Source organism: Lissotriton vulgaris, chromosome 10, assembly GCF_964263255.1.
Source record: "Lissotriton vulgaris chromosome 10, aLisVul1.2, whole genome shotgun sequence".
Taxonomy (NCBI): Eukaryota; Metazoa; Chordata; class Amphibia; order Caudata; family Salamandridae; genus Lissotriton; species Lissotriton vulgaris.
Window position 1 is genome coordinate 943,759,756 of NC_141698.1, and position 23,163 is coordinate 943,782,918.

Here is a 23,163-nt window from a genome sequence, read left to right on the forward strand (position 1 = left end):
AGACCACAATATGCCGAAGTCATGCACCCCGGGGTAGGTGAGGGCATAACGCCAGTCTATGCTATTGACAATTTGTTCTCCCCCAAAGAAGTAGAAATCGCGATTAGTTCCGTGAAATGTGGGAGAGCGCCAGGGCTAGATGGGATACCCCAGGATATCTTCAAGTATGATATGACGAGATGGGTGAGGTATATCTTTTTAGTAGCAAACGCCCTAGCCAAGGGGGGGGTGGTCCCCGACCTTTGGAAAGGTGCAATTATTATTCCCATTCACAAGAAGGGAGATCGCTCACTGCCTGCCAACTATAGGCCCATAAGCCTAATAGCAACCATGCAAAAAGTAGTGGGGAGAATGGTTGCAAACCAGCTTATGGACTGGGTTGACGACAACAACGCCCTTTCCCCATATCAAGCTGGATTTAGGCGAGCAACCAGCACCATTGACCAGGTCTTCCGCTTTACCATACTGCGGTGGAAGACGGTTTTACTAGGAAGAGGCTGCCTGTATGTCGCGTTTGTCGACCTGCGGGCGGCATTTGATCTAGTCCCCAGGTTTAAGCTATGGTTGGTTTTGCAAAAGCTGGGAATTCCTGTTGATTTGCTCACACTAATTATGCGTCTACATGAATCCATTTTCGCAAGAGTACAGTGGGGTGGGAATGGCGAGTCAACTTCGGATTTCCCCGTGGAAAGGGGTGTCCGACAAGGCTGTTTTATGGCTCCCTTACTCTTCTCATTATTTATTAATGGGATTGTCAAGCGAATGTTGGAAGCAAGCGTAGACGCTCCTTCGTTAGCGGAAGTCAGGGTCCCGATCCTGATGTTCGCTGATGATACCCTTATCTTGTCTAAAACCCCTGCAGGGCTGCAACGTGCATTAAATATTTTTGATATTTTTTGCACAGAGCACGGGCTTGAAGTAAACGTGGGGAAAACGAAACTAATGGCCTTTACCCCACGCCGTAGAATCTATCCCAAGGTAACCCTAAATAATTGCAAGTTAGACACTGTTAAGGAGTTCACATATTTAGGGGTACAGATAGCAGAGGGCGCTGGCTGGTCGCATCATTTGGAAAAAGTGGCCATAAAACATCAACAGCTTTCAGGTGCTTTGAGGGGAGAACACCGCAAATCCAAGACAAAACCGATTAAACCCGCACTTATAGTGTACGATGCAAAGGTCTTAGGTGCCACTTTATATGGTGCGGAGTTATGGGCTTGGGACAATCTTGCGTCCCTACAGACATCTGAGAACAAGTTCCTCAGAGGGATTACAGGACTTCCACAGAGCACCCCCCTAATACCACTGTTCCTGGAGCTGGGTAGACGCCCAATTACCGATAGAGCGCGATTGCGCCCTGTTCTCTACTGGAGACGTCTTTGGACAACTCCAGAGATCCGACAATATGCAGAGGGTTTTCTTTGGATAATTAAGGAAGACATCTTCCACAAGATAAAATGGCTTAAAAATCTAAGGGCCATGCTAATTAACCTGGGGTTTTCCAATCTTTGGAATAACCCAGTGGAAGAGGAGTTCCCAAGCAAAGAAGCCCTCAAATCACAATATTGGGATTGGGTGGGTGGTAATCTGCTGAAAGACGTTAGGTCTGACTCTATGGCTGGTCGTTTCTTGGAGACAAAAATTTTTCCTATCTTAGAAAATTATTGGGATACTATTACGGTACCAATGGATAGGAAGCTAGTCTTCCAGGTAAGATCCGGATCTATTCCCCTAAAAAAACTAACGGCAGGTTGGCATAGGTCGACTAGTAGGTTATGCCCAGTTTGTGAAAATGCTGAGGAGAGTGTAGGCCACTTTCTATTTGTATGTAAAGCCTACTCATCACCCAGGAGATTATGGCTCACACCTGTATGCAAAAACCTGGGGACACGTGACAGTGCAGTGGCTTTAAGAATTTTGTGTACAACAACTCATGAATCGATAGTCATTGGGGTAGCTAAATACTTGGGATGGGCCTGGGCAATCAGGCGACGATTTCTGGGGGGGATCAGTCAGTCAGGTTTTCCTTTTATCTTTATTGTCTAAAAATGTAAAACTACTTCACATGTAAATTTTTTACGCTAATATTGTATGAGCTGCACAGAATGCCTATATGAATTTATATTTGTAAATGTTATGTTTTTATTCTGTAATGTTCAATTTTATGCTGTGCTTTTATGAGAAATAATCTCGAATAAAGCTTGTTACTGATAAAGACAGGGGGCAGTGGGTGGCAAAGTTGATACGTCAATGGCAGAGCGCAGTCCTGTTAAATTGTTTTGGTCTCATGATGGCACAATTGCCATTCTGTACGCGCTAAAGTATTTTTCAGGTGGGGCGGTACCTAGGTTGAAGGATTCAGTTAGGGCAGTCCAGTACAGTTACTATTCTGTGTGCGCTGGAACATTTAGGGAGGGGCTGCACCTAGATTGTCTGCCCTGAAGAGGGTTTGATGAGCAGGCGTTGCTCGTGTGGTCTATGGACTTTCCACTTTCCTGCGATTGCAAGCCTGATCTAGGGTTGTCCTTTACCGGTGTAGTCTTTCAGATCTTGTTCACCTCTCTTATGATTGCTTGCATGAGGCACTTTAGACTGTGGACCCATCAGACTTGCTACCATTATTTAGCTGAAGGCAACTTTTTAGAAAGGGACAGTGGAGATATGTCTGCGGGCGGAGGCAATGTTGCTACGTGTTGGTTTATAATTTTTCCACAACTTGTAATAGTGGTGCGTTCTGAAGTTTTCCCATGTCACTTGTTTTTGAAAGTATTCTTGTTTGCTTTTTCAGTATTACTTCAAGTGCTGATCTATTTGGAGGGTGGCAACTGATCTTTGGAGATATTTTGACCAGGGGTTCCTCTCTGATTTGAACACATTCCTAATGATTGCTTTCACCTTCTGTCTGTGTTCTAGAGAACATGAGACCCTTAGTACTGTCCCTCATATTACTGACCCATTTTAGCTGCAGCATCATTTATTTTCATTCGAAGTCATACTAATGCAGAAGATGTATAGAAAGAACCATCGACACCACTCAACACTAGGATTCAACAACTCCAACATCTGTTATCAAGCCTGATCTAGGGTCCTTTGTTTACCAAAGCAGTACAGTGGCTCTCCCAGCCGGGGATGAAAATAACCAAATATCATCTCTGCTTGCAGAATGGTCTAATGTCCACTGCTGCACAAGAGTTTACTCAATGCCATGTTCTCATACATCTTATAAATGTTTACAATATTTCTTCCTAGGGCTGTCCGAGTGCTCCCCACTTGCATCACTGTACATCTTCCCCTCATATCACAGGCTCACTTCACCTGAGCTGTCTACTGTCCATCACCACCTCTTCTAGAACCAATACTTTGCTCATTGCAACATGGAACCAGACTGTTAGTGGATTTGATTTGATCTTTACATCTCAGCACCACACAACAGCTGGAATCAAGGGCAAGTTCTTCAACACCTGACAAATATTATACCACTCCTGCATTTGACCAGTGCTTGAACATGTAACTCAGATTTGATCTCTGATGCCCACAAACCAACAATGTCATGAGTATCAACACCATGCTTTATCATGAGCATCTATAACCTGAATTCCAGGTCTAACAATATGCATAACTAGATTTGTCTTGTCTTGTATTCATTCACACAAAATCATTTAAGAGAATAGTTGAAGAACATTAACACAAATGGTTTTGGTAAATTACTGGTTTAGGTTAACATAAAATATATATACTAATTAGATAACATATTTGAATAATGTAAACTTTTCTATATGAGTTATGTAAAGGCATTATAAACTTTATAGAGTAATTTAAAATAGCATATACAAATATTAAAATGCACTGTATATTATCAAGTTGTAACCAGGGGCAAAGTTTAATAATTGTAACCATGTTTTATATTTTCTTGTTCTAGTGTGAATGATATAGTCGCTGTGGGACCTGACAGTTTTTATGCCACCAATGATCATTATTTTCTGAATGGCATTGGTAGAACTGCAGAGTTCTTTCTTGGTTTGCCATGGACAAATGTTGTTTATTACAGTCCAAAGGAAGTGAAAGAAGTTGCCGCTGGATTTAATTCGGCCAATGGGATTACCATGTCACTTGACAACAGGTACATATATATTTTAAACTTTTCAAAAATGATTTGTTGAAGAATGGCTATTTTTAAGATGCTTGTCAAAGATCATAACGTGCCCAGGGTCATGGTAGCGCGTGCTCCCAGTCTGTGCTGTGCACACACTTCTTGGGTACACCTGGAAGAGTCTGAAGCCTTGTGCCCGATTACAACAAACCATGCTTTTTCCAGTGCACGTGTGAACTCTTTTGCACCTGCACTGGACGGATCACAGGGGTGAAAGGCATAGCAGCAGTTGAAGAATATACACTCAATTTTTTTCACTGCCAGTAGATCACTTGCATGCAGGTGCAGTGTTTGACTGCTCCAACGTCTCGAAGCGGCAATTAAATCTTCTATGCCCTGCTAATAAACTGTGCACTCTGGTATGGGGAAGCAGAATTTGGGTATCCCTTTCTAGGTGAAACTCTGGCAATGTATCTCCCAAGAGCCTTTGCTTCGTGCTCATGCCTGCTATTGTGTGTGTGTGCTACAGAAAAGCATTCACTCATGAGCAATGCCACCTTGACTTTGAGAGAGTTCAACTGTTGGGCGTTGCAGCATCTTCTGCCCTACAGATGACCCTCAGGAATGCAACGAACAGGTACAAATACTTGCTGCACCGCTGGGGATTTACTGTGATCTATCTCCAGATGTCCATTTGTTTTGCAGGACTGCTCCATTGTGGGCTGTGCCTTAACTATCATCCATGGTTAAGGAACAAATCTAAACTCTTCTGCTGCTATTGACTCAGTAGTTCTTGTGATGGCAAGCAATATTTTGTCCAAGACAATGGCTAGTTTTATATGTTCATGGGGTTGGACATATTTACCTTCACATATGTTTTACTTGTGCAGCTATAAATCTTTTTCTGCCAATGTAGTACTTGAACGTATTTTACCTATGAAGGCAAAAGAAAAAATATACCTCCGCAAAAAGTTACACATAAGATTGTCATGTGAATCTTCTACAGTGAATTCCTAAAGCATCAGAACGTAGACATAAGCCTACTGGAGTAAATGTCTGACTTAAAGGGGCATTCTTAAATCGTGTCCTTTCTGTGGGCATTTCTTTCAGATCCTCAGATAATACTTTAGTGTAAGCAAACTTTCAACCAAAAGTGTACATGAAGTAAATCTACCGTAAATTTATGCACAGTTTTTGTAAGAGAAAATAATTTTCAAGACATTCCTCTCATATAAAGTGTTCTCTGGAACTAGAAGATTTTACTGAAGGTTCAGGAAATGTATTCAATAATCTTTGCAGTCCAATACATGTCTGCGGTGGGTGAAAGCTGGACCTTGTGCATTCCTCTAGACAAGCACTCACAAAGGAAGGTTAGGTGTGACTGAGTGGCCACCTGCCTCCTGATGGGTCATTCTGGGTAAGATGGGACGGAGTCGCTGACACACCTGAATGGGCAGTGTCCTGTCCCTACATAAAGTGTTGCATACCCCCATGTATTGATTCTGGAGCCAGGTCCGGGAATGGAGGATCTCTGTGCCCTTCAAAGCCCCTTGTTGAAGTCACCACAACTTTAAGTGCACAACTGGGTATAAGTGCTGGGTCTCTGACCCCATCAAATCAAACACTTCTGGACCTATAAAGAAACTATGCCTGTAAGAACTGCTGTGCTACAAGGACTTCCACTCTGCTTGAAATCAGGGTGATCTCTAAGGGCATGCTGGCTTGCCTCCTGTTTTGAGACTCGGGATATCAACGTCTCACCTCCTGCTGCTGTGCCTGGCTCATTGGAAGTGAACCCTGGTGCTTGCTCCAGTGGAACCGATGCATCCTTTGCTGCTTGAAGCAGAATCAAAACATTGCAGCAGTTGTGGGAACAGAACCAGCGCATTGCATCGGGTCCAGCGTAGTGCCTCCTGAACAGACGCATCGGAAACCGCTGCATCCCCGCCTCTGCAGGGAGAGATGGTTGACACATCCCCTCGACAGCATGAAGAAAACTTGTGCATTAGCTGAGGAACCAATGCATCTCGGCTCTGGCGCTTCATCAATCAATCAATCATAGCATTTGTAAAGCGCACTACCTACCCGTGAGGGTCCCAAGGCGCTAAGGGGTGGGGAGGCTGCTACTGTTCGAAAAGCCAGGTCTTGAGGAGTTTTCTGAAGGTCAGTAGGTCTTGGGTCTGCCGTAGGTGGATGGGGAGGGTGTTCCATGTCTTGGCGGCGAGGTGGGAATGATCTGCCACCGGCAGGCACTCTTCTGATGCGGGGCACAGTGGTGAGGGCGAGGTCAGTGGATCTGACCTCGCCCTGATCTTACCGTCCCAAGCGGCTTCTGAGATCCATAGGAAGTATGCAATTTCAGGTTCCACGTATTTACAAAGCACGGATGGGCGGACGATCATTTAGGTACTTAGCCAGTAAACAATGGAACTCACTTTGTATTGAGCTCCGGATGGAACCGTCTGAGATGAGGTTCCGTCTGAAGCTAAAGACTCACCTATTCCCTGAGAAGAGGATCAGAGGTTGTTTGTGGCTCCCACCCCTGTCTTTAGCCGGGATAGCTGTGGTGGCTCTTTTATTGCCTGTATCCACAGCGCGGGGACACACTGTTGTAGTGTAACCAGTGGTTTACAAATTTCTTTTATTATTATTATTATTATTATTATTATTATTATTATTATTATTATTATTATTATTCTGGTGGGTGGGGTTGTAGAAGCGGAGTGGGCTGTTGAGGTATGCTGGTCCGATGTTGTGGAGTGCCTTGTGTGTGTGGGTGATGAGCTTGAAGGGTATCCACTTGTTGACTGGGAGCCAGTGCAGGTCTCTCGTGGGGTGTGATGTGGCTGTGGCAAGGGATGTTGAGGATAAGGCGTGCAGAGGCGTTCTGGATGAGGTGGAGCTGTTTCAAGAGTTTGGGCGAGGCTCCTGCATAGAGGGCGTTTCCCTAGTCTATTCTGCTGCTGACGAGGGCTTGGGTGACCGTTCTTCTTGTTTCGGTAGAGATCCACTTGTGGATTCTGCAGAGCATGTGGAGAGTGTTGAAGCAGGAGGAAGAGACATCATTGACCTGCTTCGTTATGGAGAGAGTGGATTCGAGGATGACCCCTAGGTCGGTAACTTTGCACCAGCAGCGGCGAGGCAACTTTTGGTTGTGGTGGTGTGTGATGGGTTTCCAGAATGGGAAGTGGATGCAACGGTGGTTGGTCCAGTGGAGGTCGGTGGTGTGGTTGAAGGAGACGTGGGGGCTTGCGGAGAAGATGGGGTCAAGCATGTGGCCAGCGGCGTGGGAGGTTGTCTATCAGGGTGGAAGAGTTGGAGTCATTGTTGTTCTCGAGGTGGAAGTTCCGGTCCCCGAGGAGGATGTATTCCATGGGGCGAGGTCATATGTGCTGACGAAGTCGGCGATGGAGTCGCTGAACTGTGGTTGGGGCCCGGTGGGTCTGTAGACGAGGGTTCCTCTCAGGGTGGTGTTTGGGTCGGTGTGGATCTGGAAATTGATGTGTTCAGTGGTGCTGAGGATGTTGTCGGTGTTGGTCGAGACTTTAAGAGTGTTCCGGTGGACAATGGTGATTCCTCCTCCTACTCCGTTGGTGCGGTCCTTGCGGGTTATCTTTAGCCTTCCGGCATGGCTATGGCGATGTCTGGTGCTGAGGAGGGGTTCAGTCAGCTCTCCTATCAGGAAGGCGACGTCATCATCAGAACCACTAAATTGCCTTTGTTGCGTTGAGACAATTGTCCCATTACCTCGACTGCGGGATTTACATTGACGTATCACTTGGCTGCACCCTGCATCTTGCTGTTGCAACCAGGATCAAGGTACTTTGTTCATCGGGCTTTGCGTGGTTCCTGGAATTGTCCCACAGCCGCCATCGCAGTCAGCCTGAACTCTTGCCTTTGCACTGTTTCAACGTGACCAGAAAACCCCCATAGGTGCTTATTGCTTCTAAGTGCTATGTTTACTTTTGATCTTTAAATATTAGTACTTCAAAATTAAAATTGTGCATTCTTGATAACAATCTCACTAACCTTTGCTAGCTCTATTGAGGCTTTTCTCAAGCAACATATAAACCAAAGGTTTATGACCATTGACAAGTGAAAACTTTCTTCCCCCAAAAATAAGTGAACAATTGTTTTGTGTCCAAACAGAAGACAGTGCCTTCCTTCCTATACTGTTATAGTTACACTCTATCCTAGTGCGACATCTCGAGTCAAAAGCAACATTGTTTTCTTTACACTCCACTATCTGAATCAGACCAGCTCCAAGGTCCATACCACTAGCATCAACAGTCACAACAGAATTCATATCATCTTTAAACCCACAAAGACCCTGGGCACGTATGAATAAATCCTTCTGCCCTTTAAATTCGCAGCTCTGTTCAGACCCCCACTCAAACTTTTCATCTTCCACAGTAGTTTCCATTCAGTTCAGTTTGTAGAGCAAAAGTATCCATAAAACACTCCCAAACCCATGAAAGATCTCAAAAGATCCTTATCTTTTGGTGCAGGACTACTTCTACTGACATCCACTAATTCTGATATGGGTCTAATACCCTCACCGGAAATATGATGAACTAAATATCAATCTCTTCATCCAAAACATACACTTTTCTCTTGACTGTAATGCCATGATCCTACAAAACCTTCAATACAACATTCAATACTTGCATGTGGCTCATTTTGTCAGTAAGGATAACAATGTCATCTTGGTAGACTATAACATTCGTCATATCCCCATACATGTTAAACATCAACTTTTAGAACACCAATGCTGCTATGCCAAGGCAAACAACATGCATAAGAATCTGAAAGACCCAAAAGGAATGTTAAAGATGTCTAAAGATTGAAGTTCCACCTGGTGATATACTGCTCTTATGTCTAGGGAGGAAATAATGTGGCATCACCCATTTGAGACAATATCTCCTAAATCTTGGGAAGAGGGAAACAGTCTACCCAGATGTTCTTCTCTAAAGGCCTAAGGTCCACACATAATGTAATATCCCCTGGTTTTTTAAGCTTTTTTTTTTAATAGCTACAATGATAGGATATATCCATTGAGAAAAATCAACTAGACTTTCTCTGAACACGGCTTTTCTAAATGTTTATTCAAATTGCTTTTAATACTCAATGAAACACTCCAAACCTTGTGGATAACAGAAATTACATGATCCTTCAAAATGATTTTATGTCCAAATCCTTTGACAAGACAATACCCTATTTCTCCTCAAAGAAAGGTTTGTACACATCCAGCAAATGATTTAATTAAGCTGATGCAGACAAAGAAACATTAACCAAGGGGATCATAAATTTAGTGCCTGGTCTCAAAACCATGCCAAAAGTAAGGGCAGACAGAGAACTCCGCTCCGCCAGTGGAGTGTGCAGAGTTTTACCTACCTTGCGCTCCACTGAGAATACAGAGTTTAGGCAATACTCCAACTCCGGAGCAGAGATAGCCACCCCCCTGCTAAAATAGGCTCCACTCCTACAACCCCATAATAAAAAATATTTAAAAAGAAAAAACACACTTACCTGTACTGTGACATCTTAAGACTGTCCTCCTCCTCAACGTCTCTATCCTGCAAACCCCCTAAGTCGGACATGTGTCCTGCGAGAACTGCACATGTGCACTCATGCACGCATGCGCATTTCTCGTAAGATGTACATAGGGGGTTTGCAGTCTTGTGAGAACTGCGCCTGCTTGCACGCTTGTGTATTTCGCGCAAGATGTATGTCCGACGTAGGGTGTTTTGCAGGAGAGGGACGGTGAGGAGGAGGAGGGCAGCCTGACGAGGCCACATTACAGGTAAGTGTGATTTTACTTCTTAAATTCATTTAAAATATTTTTTATTAGGGGGTGGAGGCATGGAGGGGAGCGCAGTGGAGATCCACAGATTATTTTCCCAACTCCTTGGAACTCCATGTAGTGGCACTACGCCAGCTCCGCCTGGGGTTAGCCAAAAGCTCTTTGACCTCTCCAATCTAAAAGGTTGTAACCCTTTTCGGCAACCTATACCTTTGTTTAAACTGTTCTGCCTTTGTATGAAACCTTTTTCCAGGAAATAACCCAGAATATCTATGTTAAATCCGTCGAACTCCACCGTACAAATGTCAAGAGGTTGTAGCTGTACTGAGCCTCCCTCTTTTAAATACAACTCATTAGTTTCAATACTTGAAGGTGAGCCAGAATCCATGGTGACTTTGACTTCAATATCACCCACACTAATGGTACATACTGGATCTCCTGCTATCCTAGGGTAAAGCGGCATTTCCCCGTCTTATTAGAGAACACTACCCTAGTCACACACTGAGTAGATTCATTCATAATATCTACAACAAAATCACAATCATTAACAAACACTATCTTCTGAGCATTTCTGTATACTCTGGCAAAATGCCCAACCTAATTACACTTCATGCAGGTATTCCCCAGAGCTCGACATGCTTTTGAACTGGCAAAATATGTGTTGGAGCCACATCTGAAACATGAATTGTTAGTATATATTATAGATTTTTATACTTTCTTATTCTCCTTTGAATTACTAATGCATACCTAGAAGTAATGGCATTGGCAGATTTCAAATTTGACAAGCTTTTATACGTTCTCAGTTCCCTAGCTGCCATGACAGATCATTCCATGCCTCTAGATAGCTCCAAAGGTTTCCCCAAGGCTAAGATTATGACAACATAGCAGTTTCTGCTGAGTTTGCATGCGAACAGTTGACAGCTATTTGATCTCTTAAATAGTAATCTAGTATGCCATCAGACTCACACGTGACTGCCAAAAGTTGGAGTCAACTGATTCATGTTGCAAGAGATAGTTTCCTTGCAGGCTCATGCTTAGAATCTTCAATTGCAATACACTATTGATTGACTTAACCCACTTTTTCCATTTTATTCTCATTACATCTCCTTCAGCCAGAAACCCTGTGGGAATGTTCGCATTCTCCATGTTGATGTACCTTAAGTACTTTAAAATGAAAGGAGAGCCAAGGACAATGGTTGCAAATTGCAAATAGTGGAACATCTAACAGTATGTACCTAATATGTATGCTTCAAGATTGCTGCTAAAACTTTGAATCAACCTGTAGTAATTGTAAGCCAGTCAAACTGTGAGTCGATGGCAATAGATTTTACAGATCAAGGAACTGTTCCAGATTGAGCTTGAATCAGCCAGTCAATTTACGAGCTAGGAGGAGGGGTGTTTCCAAATCTTCACGGAAAAATATCCAGGTGAGAGAACAGGAACCGTGCACCGCAAAATCAATCTGGAAATGTGCTGCCGCTGCTTTAGATTCTCAACCCAAACCAGAAGAATGTATGACAATGTAAGCACTACAGTTGTCATCCTCCAATGTCCTCAACAAGCCTTGCTTATAAGCACGGTAAGATCTGGGAGAGGGTGCAAGCTAATATAGGCTCGAGCATGAATTCGCCAAAGGGGCAGCAGCCTGAGGAGTGCAGCACAAGCACAGAGACTAAACAGTCTGAATAATTCTATAGGCAAACACTAAGAAGAATGACAATGGCCCCCAAACTGTACTGCATGGGTCACCAAGTTAAGACAGTAAAAACAGCATTAGATATCCAAAGGCTTGACAAGATGAGGGCGATTAAAGGTGCTGTCAGATTGATTATGGATTGTGGAGAAGTGTGGCTCAGGGGTTAGAGGCGGCAGACCCGGAATCTGAGATCGGCCCTGGACCAGTGTTCAATTCCCTGCCTCAGCGGGTCTTGGGCTCAAAAATTCCACGGACTCGATAATTCTCGCTCCGGTGCCTTCTCGACTCACGGGTTCACACTCTGCGACTCTGGGCAATAGCTTGCTTAATCTCCACAACGGCCCCTCGCGGCGGGATGCCTGGCTTTCACCTTGTGGATACCCTGCCGGGGTTATCTCACAGGGGAATACCAGGACGGGTTCCCTAAGCAAGCGCCGGGAAACCCACTGCGGGTAGCTGTGCGCTATATAAGCTCAAATACATTAACATTTACATTATGAGTTTGTCAGCTTGTCAAACAAAAACATGTAATGTCGAAGCCAGATCTCAGGCAAGATGAAGCTGCACAGAGTAGAGGAGTTTATTCCAAATGTGGTATAATGGATAGTGCACAGCGTTCCTTGGTGACAGTTCCAGGCTCAGTCAGTAACTGACTCAGTCTGAAATTCTCACCAAGGTATGCTAATATCAAGGTTCCATAAGGCAACAGAATTCAAATATTTAAAGCAACAACCCAAAGAACAGTATGTTATGTATCTTATTGCCCATACAGCTTGAGCAAATGTAACCAAATAGCCTTAAGTAAATGTATCTATCCTGAGGTTTGTATTTTCATCTCCTTCCACTATATTGCCAGTTTGCATGCTTTATTGATCAATTCTTCACCTTGGGGTGCTCTTGGCAATTTCCATCTTAAATTGATTCCCTTATCTGTGGACATTGTTTTTTTTATTTTAAAATGGACTTTGTTTGGCCCTTGAAACCTCAATTTAGAAGTCCAGAGGGCGCCCCCTAAAAGTACATTAACATCTGGGTGATTGCCAACAGCACAGAGAGAGCAGAGGGAGGTGAAAAGGGAAATGTGGTATTGTATGGAGTGAGAAGATCCGAAATGTGGTACAGGATTGCTACTTGATGAAGTCCTTGTTGAACTATGGTGATGTACACTTGATGACTCTATTACGTACTTCAAATAAGTAACCATGCGGAATGTAGATTACTGTATGTGCCTTTTGAAAAAAGAAATGTCAGTAAGCTTATTTGATAAAAAAAAACACATTGTGAAAAACCAGGATGTGATGTGGATGGAAGACCTAATCACATAGTTGTTTTAACATGGTGTTATGGGAAGTAATGAAGTATTCTTCTCAAACCTATAGGTGGGAAAAGAAAGCGTTCCTAAAAGAACCAATCTGTGCCTTCTTTTTAAACTTGAACGTAATTTTGTCTCCACAACTTTTAAAACAATCCACTAGGCAAGAGTGTGGACTGAGGGTTGATGGCCAAAATTGGTGTTGCCAACAATAGGTGATCTTTAAATGGGATACGAGTTTGTATTTATTCAGGGTTTGTTTGCAGGTGGTTGTGACTAATCCAGTTCCCAGTAGCTGTCAAGATAGAAGATTAGTTATAGTAGTGTCAAGAGCTTTATTGGCTCTTAACACAATCTGTCTGTTGCCGGCTCACGTGAAATAAGTACACTTAAATAATGCAACATAATGCATTAGAGGTAGAACATAGAGATTAAACAATCAAGGCAAAATAATTGAGCCTTGGAGAGACCCCGCATTCTAGGTAATGTGGAGTTCAATAAAGGATAATGTCCTCAGTAGGGTCCTGTGGTGAAGCGAATCCTGCTTCCAATCGAAAGATCCGCAGTCATCCAGAGAGTAAATTAAGATGCGATCTGCTGTGTCATAGGCTGAAAATAGATCTAAGAGAGCTATAGCCAACAGAAGACCTTCATTGGAATATTGGAGGAAGTTAATCCTGCACACCTACCCTCAATATTTCAGTGCTACAACAAAACAGTAAACCTCTTTTTGCATGGGCTGGAGAATGCTGCTTGACTGAACACAAATTCCTGAAACGGATTTTAAATAGTTAGTTTTATTAGCTTTATAAGCTTGGCTAAGAAAGGCAGTTGTGATATAGGCTGATAATGAGAAGGTTTATGACGATCCACAGTTGGCTTGCTCAGAAGAGGGCCGACCATTGCACTTCTTAGTTGAGGTGGACTTATCTTAACAGAAAGAGTAATAGGCCATGTTTGAAAGCCCAGAATTAGCATGAAACTTTAATAAAGTTAGCTGGCACTGTAATATTGCATGGTAAGCGGTGCATTATTGGTCCTTAAATTGAATAAGCTGAGAAGATCAGGATGCCTGCACATTAGCTAAGTGAGTGCGGCAGGTCCAACAATTTTCTTTACATCTGAATGTTCCCCTGAAAAAAAAAATGCTAATTTATTAGGTTTTGAAGCTGAACCTTTAAGTCTGCATAGTTGGTATTGAATCTGAAATTTGCTAGAGTCAAATATATGGTATTAGGAAGATAGAACAAAAAGGTGCTCGAGGCAGTGGCCCTGTAGATCACATGCTTTGCATACGCCTGCCATCTAGTGTTGGGTCCGGATGTTTGCAAGTTGTTTTTCTTCAAAGAAGTCTTTCCAGTCATGAGGGAGGTGACTCCTCCTTTCGATAATAGTGCGCATGGACATCGACTCCATTGTTAGATTTTCTTTTTCTGCCATTGGGTTTGGACGTGAATTGCTGCGCTCCAAAACAGTTTCTCGGGTTTCCCTTGGTGCGCATTCCACTTACCCGTGACATATTGTTTTTGATCACTTGTTCACTTTTCTCCGCATATCCTGTCAAATACAAAAAACTCTTTTCGATCGGGAAACTTGTGGAAGGCCATCGGGCCTACCCACATTGGTCCCACTCTCAGTCGATGGAAGAGACTCCATTTAAATTCTGCTCTCTGTGCCACGCAAAGTTCCCGCACACCAACTCACATGAAGTGTGCAACTTGTTCTTATCTCTGGAGAACAACGAACAGGACTGTGATGCATGTAAAGCTTTCAGCTCAAAGGAAACACTCCGCGTCAGTTGGGCTCAACGTCATGACATGCAGAGCCAACACACTGATTCTATTCCGGACCTCTTTAGAGAAGATTCCAAACACGAGACTGGCAATGCACTAGGAGCCGAGGAAGAACAGGATGATCCCATATCCATCTCCGAATCCTGCTCTGATGTGAATGAAGAGATTTCGCAAGGTCAGCGTATCATGAGTACCGAAACTCCCTTGCCCCAAAGTGCTACTCAAACTAAGAAAAAGGCTCCCGTCCCACCTCTGCCTTCGGGCTATGGTTGGCACCGAGAAAATGTTTCCAATGCCCTGTATACAGACTAACATGCCTTCACAATAAACACATTTCTTACAGAGCTTCATGGCTATTTCCTCCTGGAGCACTTAAAAGCAGGAACCATTCGTTGGGGGCTCCAGGTGAAAAATGTTCCTGTGCTATTAATAGAGGACGCCAAATATAAGAAAGGGTTTCGTTTTATTAATACAAATTGCAGCCAAGACCTTATAGTCAATACGATAGAAACGGCTCAAAGGATATGCAAAAAAGAATTGGAAGAACTTGAAGAACTTACCCAGGCGATTACAACTAACCAATCTGTCACAGTAGCAAAGGCTCTGCTCGAAAAAATAGAAAAGGACATTCAAGTTTTCAAGGACAATACTATTAACAATGAGTGCCAAATTTGAAAAAGATGGAAATCATTTAATATACAGCAAGTGTACCCATTTTTGAAAGAGGATTTTTATTCTTCAATTGAATCTCGTAAAGGCCACACTACTTACCAGGGAAGATCAAAGAACCGTTTCTCTACTTTCTCAGATACATCATATTCTGAATCCTCGGGATCAGACTCCAGAGGAAGTAACTCTAAAAAACAGGTTTTTTAGACAAGGGCAGGCAGCAACAAAAGGCAAGTTTCAAACCACCATGGGAAATAAGAACCAGGAATCGCTTCTACAAATCATAGAAACATCTACTGTGGTCCATGTATCTCAAAAACAACTCTCAAGAGATAAGACTGTCCTAAACTTGGGGCTAAGATTTGTCCCATGCAAACAAATTATACAAAGCTCAAACTAGAAGCCATTGAGTTATGTAGAAAAATTTGAATGAAAGCCTTTTTTGCCAATAATGAACCAACTGCAAATAAGGAAGTGACTGGATTTAGAAATACATCTAAATTTGTTCCAACTCAAAATATTCCTAAACAAATATTTGCGTTTGAACAATTGGTACTGTCCTCTATTGACAGATTAGAAAAAACTAAGAGGCATGTTCAAAGGAACATCAGTTTGAAGAAACAAACAGCGATCCAAATTCTGAGATCAAACACTTCAGTGATTATTAAACAGGCAGTTAAGGGCGGCGCAGTGGTCATATGGCCTCGTGAAATGTACCTAAATGAAGGGAGAACACAGGTTAACAATAAAACCTGGTATCAACAAGTCAAACAAGATCCAGTACAGGCCATACAGGATACAATTTTCTAAGTCTTACAATTGGGCATTGAAGGAGGAATCCTGGGACCTAAAAAATATGAATTTCTGGTTAAAAAATTCCCCAGAGCCCCAATTTTATACTTTTTGCCAAAGATTCCTAAAAATCTTGATAATCCCCCGGGGAGACCGATCGTTTCGGGTTGCGATTCAGTTTTGGAACCCATCTCAAAATATGTGGACTTCTTTCTAAAACCATTCCTGAAAGAAGTTCAGTCAAATTTACGAGACACTACAGACTTCATCACAAAAGTAGAAGGAATACCATTTGATGAGCAGACACAATGATGGTAACATTAGACGTCACATCGCTCTCGGAATGAGGCATTAGAAGTGATGGAATTATACCTAGAGAGCAGAGAACGACCCCACAGAGTTCCAACAACATTTATTTTACAACTAGCAAAGATAGCCCTCAAAAAGAACTACTTTAGATTTGAAGATCAATTCTTTATACAGGTTGAGGCTACTGCTAAGGGATGTTCTTATGCCCCAGAAATGGCAGTCCTTTATATGGCTCAATTTGAGAAAAGATTTATTGAAAACAACAACCCTTTTAAAGACAAAATGAGACCGTGGTTACGATACTTCAACGATATCTGGCTCTTGTGGCAGGGGAGCCAGATTGAGTTAATGGCGTTCCACGAATGGATTAATGCCCGACATGAGGACATTAAGTTCTCCATCCATTATTGCAAAACTAAAATGACCTTCTAGGATGTTGAGATCACTTGTGCAGGAAACCAGCTAAAAACATCCCTCTATAAAAAAAGACATATAAATATAATTCTGCACCACAAGAGTGCCCACCCCAGGAGTCTGAAGGAAAACCTCCCATATGGGCAACTCTTTAGGATTAGGAGTTATTGCACTGACATCATAGAATTTGAAGAACATGCGGCAAAATTTTGTAAAGAAATGATTGAAAGGGGCTACCCCAAAAAACTATTGAAGCACTCTATAAAAAGAGCCCGGTTTACACCTCGAGAAAGCCTCCTCTGAATAAAAGAGGAAAAAGAACTTGATCGACTAGTATGTGTGACAACATCTGGACCTGACACAAATACATTTAAGCAAATCATACTCAAAATTAGCACATCCTGAAGAATCTTGAATGTCCTTTTCCAAAACCAATATTTGCTATGAAAAAAAAACCAAAGCATAGGTCAACAAATAGTGCCCGCAGACATTTCATTACCAAAACCTAAAAGCAATTTGCTATCACAATGGAATTTAAAACCCGTTGAAGGCCATCCAAGTGTGGCAAATGTGTGGCCTGCAACAATACAATAGAAGGTATAGAATTCACCAACAATGGTGTAAAATGGAAACCTGGCTTTACTAATTGCAAAACCAGAAATGTAGTGTACCCCAGAATATGTCCCTGTATGAAAATCTATATAGGGAAGACAAATCAACAGGCTAACACTAGGACTACACAACATAGATCAAAAATTAAAAAGAAGGTGGTCACTGCCCCAATGGTGGAACATTTCAATGAGAAATCCCATGGGGAAAATGGATTTAAATGGACAATCTTAGCTGCTATTAATGCAGCGAAATGCCCATTTGATATTGAAAAAGCACTGCTTCAGAAAGAGGCTTATTTAATCCTGAAGTTTAATAGCACTGTAACTGGATTGAACAATTTGACAGAGCTAACCAAAATATAATGGTTGCATATTTTAGAATTCACCGTTTTGGTGTATTGAGTAAAGGCTGCCGCAGAAGAGTGAACAATATGATCTAAACAAACAACACGATAGAGCCAGTGTAAGTGAAATAATTAATTGTCCAGAATGCACCATCTTTGGCTTGACTGCTTTGCTATTAAGAACCAGACCACATATCCCAGAACTCATTAAAACACTATAATAGGCGAGGCCCCTCCTCGAAAATGTCTGCTGCAAATAATTGTACCCGTGAGTCCGACACAAAATGCAGCTCAATCCTAATTGATATTGAGGTAAGAGCGAGACTCGTAAGGAGGCGACTGAAAGATTCTGGTGTGATTAATGCGACCAGTCAACAGGAATCTCTTGGTACTTTTTTGAAAACTTGAGCGAGAGACCCCAAATGTAAGACTAGAAGCGGCGCGACTCGTGAGCTTGGCTTAATGAGGCACGTGTTTGATCTTCTGTAACCGCTAGATTGTGAAACATTGTTGCGAGAGAAGTCCTAATAAACAAAAGCCTTTTCCCTCATAGATAAATATAACGCTGGCACAGAAACACTCTTGGGACTCGAATGAGCTAAGAGGACATTGTTTTTAGGTCTCGCCCTGGAATTCGCATCCGAAGGATGCGTCCAGGGTCGGAGACTTATAGCTATCGGACACGGGGGAATGGAGGACAAGAAACCGTCACGAGCTTTGAAGGCAGATTTGGGTGCGCGAACGCGCACGTTCCGTCCTGCGCCGCGCCGTGCACTTCCCTCCCATACTCCCAGCAAGTCAGCCTAACGCGCATGCATGCACACGCACACGCACTTACACAGACACGCAGGCACCCAGACAGGCAACCCCCCCCCCCCCTCACACACACACACACACACAGACTCCAAGACACATACACACACACACGCTCACACATACACAGCCCGCCGCCGCGCGCGCACACATACACAGCCCGCCGCCGCGCGCGCACACACATGCCCCCCGCCGCGCGCGCACACACATGCCCCCCGCCCTCGCAGCCCAGCAACAAGGCGAAGCCCCACTCACCGGCTTCCTTGGTGCAACGTCCCTCACCGGCAGTAGGACTCTTCCTCCCTTCTTCGGCACCGGGGCGCAGGGTAGGCTCCTGCCTGCTCCGGTGCTCCAAACAATTGCGGCTCTTCCGTGGGAGGCGGGGTAGGCTCCCGCCCTCCTACTTCCTGTTTCCGGTTGTCCCGCCTGGCCTGCCTGACTTCCTGGTCGCAGGCGGCGGCGGACTGCAGCACGCACCGTGTTCAGACAGGCACACTTTCTTTTTTAACTTCAGGCATAAGCATGTAACAAATAAATAAACATACTACTGCACCAGTTTCCCTGATCTAGATCTAGTGCCTTTAACGATTCTTAGTTGGCTTAGGCTATTCGAGCACTATCACACATACAGTTTTTGAAGTAATTGTAGTGACTTAGTGGGTTTGTTTGTTTTGCCTCCTTTTGTGATTCATCTTTACAATAGACAGCGCTTTGCAGCTGGTTCCGTTTCTTCTCAAGGACCTTAATGTTTTATGTAGCGTGCTGCAGAGTTTATTGGAGCAAGCATGACTTGATTAAAGACCAGACCGTGCACATCCTGTACAGTCTGAAAGCGTAGGGGAATGATTTTGTGCCAGCCTGATCAAGTTTGATTTTGTCCAGCCAGAACATTTACTTGTTTACTTTGCTGCATCCACTCTCCTTTTTATACATTTTGGCCTAGACTTTGAGCTGCTACTTGTAAAACACTTATCAATTTTGTCTCAGTGTCAGTTTTAATTTTCAGCGCAAGAGCCTTAACTGCCAGCTGGTTTATGGAAACAAAGATGTGAATGCAAGCTACTTGTTTATGCTAGAGTCTGAGGGAGTGCTGGGGGAGTGGAGCAGTCTTCATTACATTTGTCTGTGTGGGTTGCACTTTGAGCCTGTTCCCAGCACCTTAAGGGAGATCAATATTTGATTCTAGTGTGTATTGCAAGGCTGTTTTAATCACAGGCGTAGTCTATGTCACCGTTAACAGTATTTAAGGAATCTTGGAAAGATCTGTGGAGTCTTTCCCTTCACTCTAGATTTGTAGTGTTCTGAAATGCTGACATACATATCTTGATGATGGACTGTATAACTTATTCACCTCCCTCTGTCGAAACTATATTGGCTGCTTCTCTGCTGCAGTAAGATGTGTCGTCACCCTCAACATTTCCCAGATTTTATTCCCAAACACGGACTGCGAGCTTCATGAATGAATCTCTCCCCTGCCTGCTGCTAATGGAGTCTCGCAGTCCGAGTTAGAGTGCAGTTTGGGACTAGTGTAGATCTTCTGAAGTCTGTAAAGGATGGTGAAGGTGACTACATATTTGCTGATGTTATGCCTGTTTCAGTGTGAGCACTTGTAGAAGCTTTACAACCCCATCTTGCTGCACTTCACATGATGCTGCCCTGTTACCTCAGAGGAAGACCTGCCCTCTTGAAAAGAGAATTCACCATGTGGAAAGGGGACGTGGCCTTAGACATGCAGGGCTTTCTGCAGATAAACTGCCCGAGGCCCTCCTTCAGTTTTCAGACCCCCTCCCCCCCCCCCCCCCACCCCATCCGTTTGCAAATCGAATGTACATATAAAAATTATTTGGACACATCATTAAAATGTTTAACTTTTCTACAAGAAATATTGTATATGTACCTTTTTATGCAAAGAAAATTAAAATAGTGCATAAATAAAAACATTGCCATTTACAGTACTAATAGCTCAAACTTAAATAATGCGAGACCTATTGCATAGCAAATGCTTGTTTAAACAAGGCGTGATACATTGAAAGCAAATGCATGACTGCATGAGTACGTATAACAAGCAACCAGAGAAGGTAGGAAATAGCATAATAAAAGCCGTTGGACTCTTGTTGAGGGGTCCTATGTGAATATTTTTTACACAATCTTCTGTTTGTTAACCCCTTCCATGCTGATGACGGAACGGTTCCGTCATCAGCGTCGGTTGAGCTGTGCTGATGACGGAACCGTTCCGTCATGACTCCGCCCGCGCAAGGCGGAGTCAGCACAGGCGGGGAATACGCCCCGCACGCAAGGGGTTAACAGAGAACCTCTAAGTAAAAAACAAACAGAGCATAGCCTTTGACAAGCTCCATGAGCAAGAAAGAACCGCATACTTCAGGTACACCTGAAAATAAAATGAAGCGTTAGTAGAATTACAGTAGAAAAGAATGAAGCCCCCCTAAAAATGTTTTTTATTATTTTTTATACATCATGTACAGAATATCAAAAAGCCCTGATGAGAACCCAGACATTGATCTCCTAGGATTCAAAACTCGTCAGCACAACAATGAAGCACAGAGGAATAATGATTTAAAATTTCAGTTTTTACTAATTTGGAATTAATTTCTATTTATGTAAACTTCCCTGTGCAACTACGTATACTAGTTATAGACATTTTTCTAAAAAAAAAGTCTAGGATCATTGATTTATCCACCGCAATTGGTAAAGAAAGATACGAGTATTGGATGCTTTTATGTTCCGTTTTTTTCAGCCTTTTTGTGTTACATTGTGTATTGTGATGCATTATGTATAGTATGTCTTATCAGCTATGTGGATTTGAAATGTTTCTCTAATTGTGTATATATGAAAAGTATAAAGGATTGGACAATTCTCATTTTCATAAAGAAATGATTTAATGAAAAATATAAAATTGAAAAGTGAAAGGTATAAATAAAATACCAGTACAAACTTAAAGAAATGTGTTTGGCCATTAAGCAGAAACTGTGAATGCTTTTAAATAAGTTGAGGTATAGGTTAATTTTCTCTTTTTTCACATCTGTATACCGTTTTGGTACTGAAACACATGTTAAAGCCTTCTGGCTCGTGATAGACGCCTCCACACTCTGGCACCGAGCCAAAATCTTCAGGTTCGAAGCCGAAACCAGTCTTAGGCCGAACTCCTTTGAAACCGAAACAGTCTTTGGATTCATAATCTTCGGCACAAAACACAGACACCAAAAACTTTGGCACCTAAACATAAAGATGCTTTGCAACAACAGGAGGCCTGTTTTGACTCCTCAACTTCTAAATCAGACCCAAAACAAAAAAAGTACTTCATATTAATCCAAAACTGGACTTATTACAACCGGATTGCCACATAAACACAAATCTGAATCAGAGGACACATCACATTTCTTTAAAAAGGAAAAATGTTGGTACTAACCCTTCTCAACCTCCTCCTCCTCCTCCTCCTCCTCCTCCATCACCACCTTCCTCACAAACACAGCATTACTCCTACTAATTTGCCACAACCACCAACACCTGATGATCAGGATGATGGGGTTCGGGGCAATGATCCTTCACCTGCAGACCCGTGAAAGGATTCTAATACAGATTCTCCCACAGATAATGATCCTGACCTTTATCCCACCAATTCTTCCCCACCAGATGACAATGTAGGCTATATAGAGCTGCTAAGTAGAGCTGCTGAATATCATGGGGTACAATTTCATAAGGAGTCCATAGAGGAGGATTTCCTCTTTGAAACACATAGTAGTTACCAAAGAACCACCCACAGACTCCCTATTCTCAAAGGCATGTTAAGACATGTGGAAGACCTATTTAACAACCCGGTTCATGTGCGCATTCTCACCCCCAGGATAGACAAATAATATAAACTTGCCCCATCGGATCCATCTTTCATTTAAGGCCAGTTACCTTTAGACTCTTTAGTGGTTTCTAATGCCCATAAGCGTGCCAATTCACAGACGTCCGGGGATGCTCAGCCTCCAGACAAAAAGTGCAAGCTCATAGATGCTTCAGGTAAAAGAGTAGCCTCCCAAGGTGCAAATTACTGGCCTATTGCTAATACCCAGGCCCTTTTAGCTAGGTACGATAGAGAGCATTGGGATGAAATGGAGCAATTTCTCTAATTTCTGCCAGATGAGCATAAAACCAAAGCCTAAGACTTAGTGCAAGAGGGGAAGCTCATCTCTAATTCTTCAATTAGGTGTGCACTAGATGCAGCTGACACTGCGGCTAGAGCCGTCAATACCAGTTTGTTACTAAGAAGACACGCATGGTTCAGGATTTCGGGTTTTAAACCCGATGTTCAGGCTTCCATTCTTAACACACCATTCGACAAACAACATCTCTCCTGTAGTAGACACATTATTAGAAAAAATGTAAAAGGATACAGATGTGGCAAAATCTATGGGAGTCCTACAGATCCTGTCCAACCCTGGGTCCTTTTGGCTCAGCTTCTATCATGGGGGTCCCAAAAATATCTCTTCAGACACTGCCTCCACAAAATA

At 42.9% G+C, this 23,163-nt stretch overlaps 1 protein-coding gene across 2 annotated transcripts in view; it reads left to right on the forward strand.

Annotated features, from left to right (window-relative positions):
• Nucleotides 1–23,163, forward strand: part of LOC147689043 (serum paraoxonase/arylesterase 2-like) — a 385,360-nt gene that overhangs the window by 306,157 nt on the left and 56,040 nt on the right. For both annotated transcript variants that reach the window (XM_086941931.1, XM_086941932.1), the window contains exon 6: nt 3,920–4,120. In XM_086941931.1, coding sequence (XP_086798057.1) covers nt 3,920–4,120 — 201 coding nt within the window. The remainder of the gene's footprint in view (nt 1–3,919; nt 4,121–23,163) is intronic.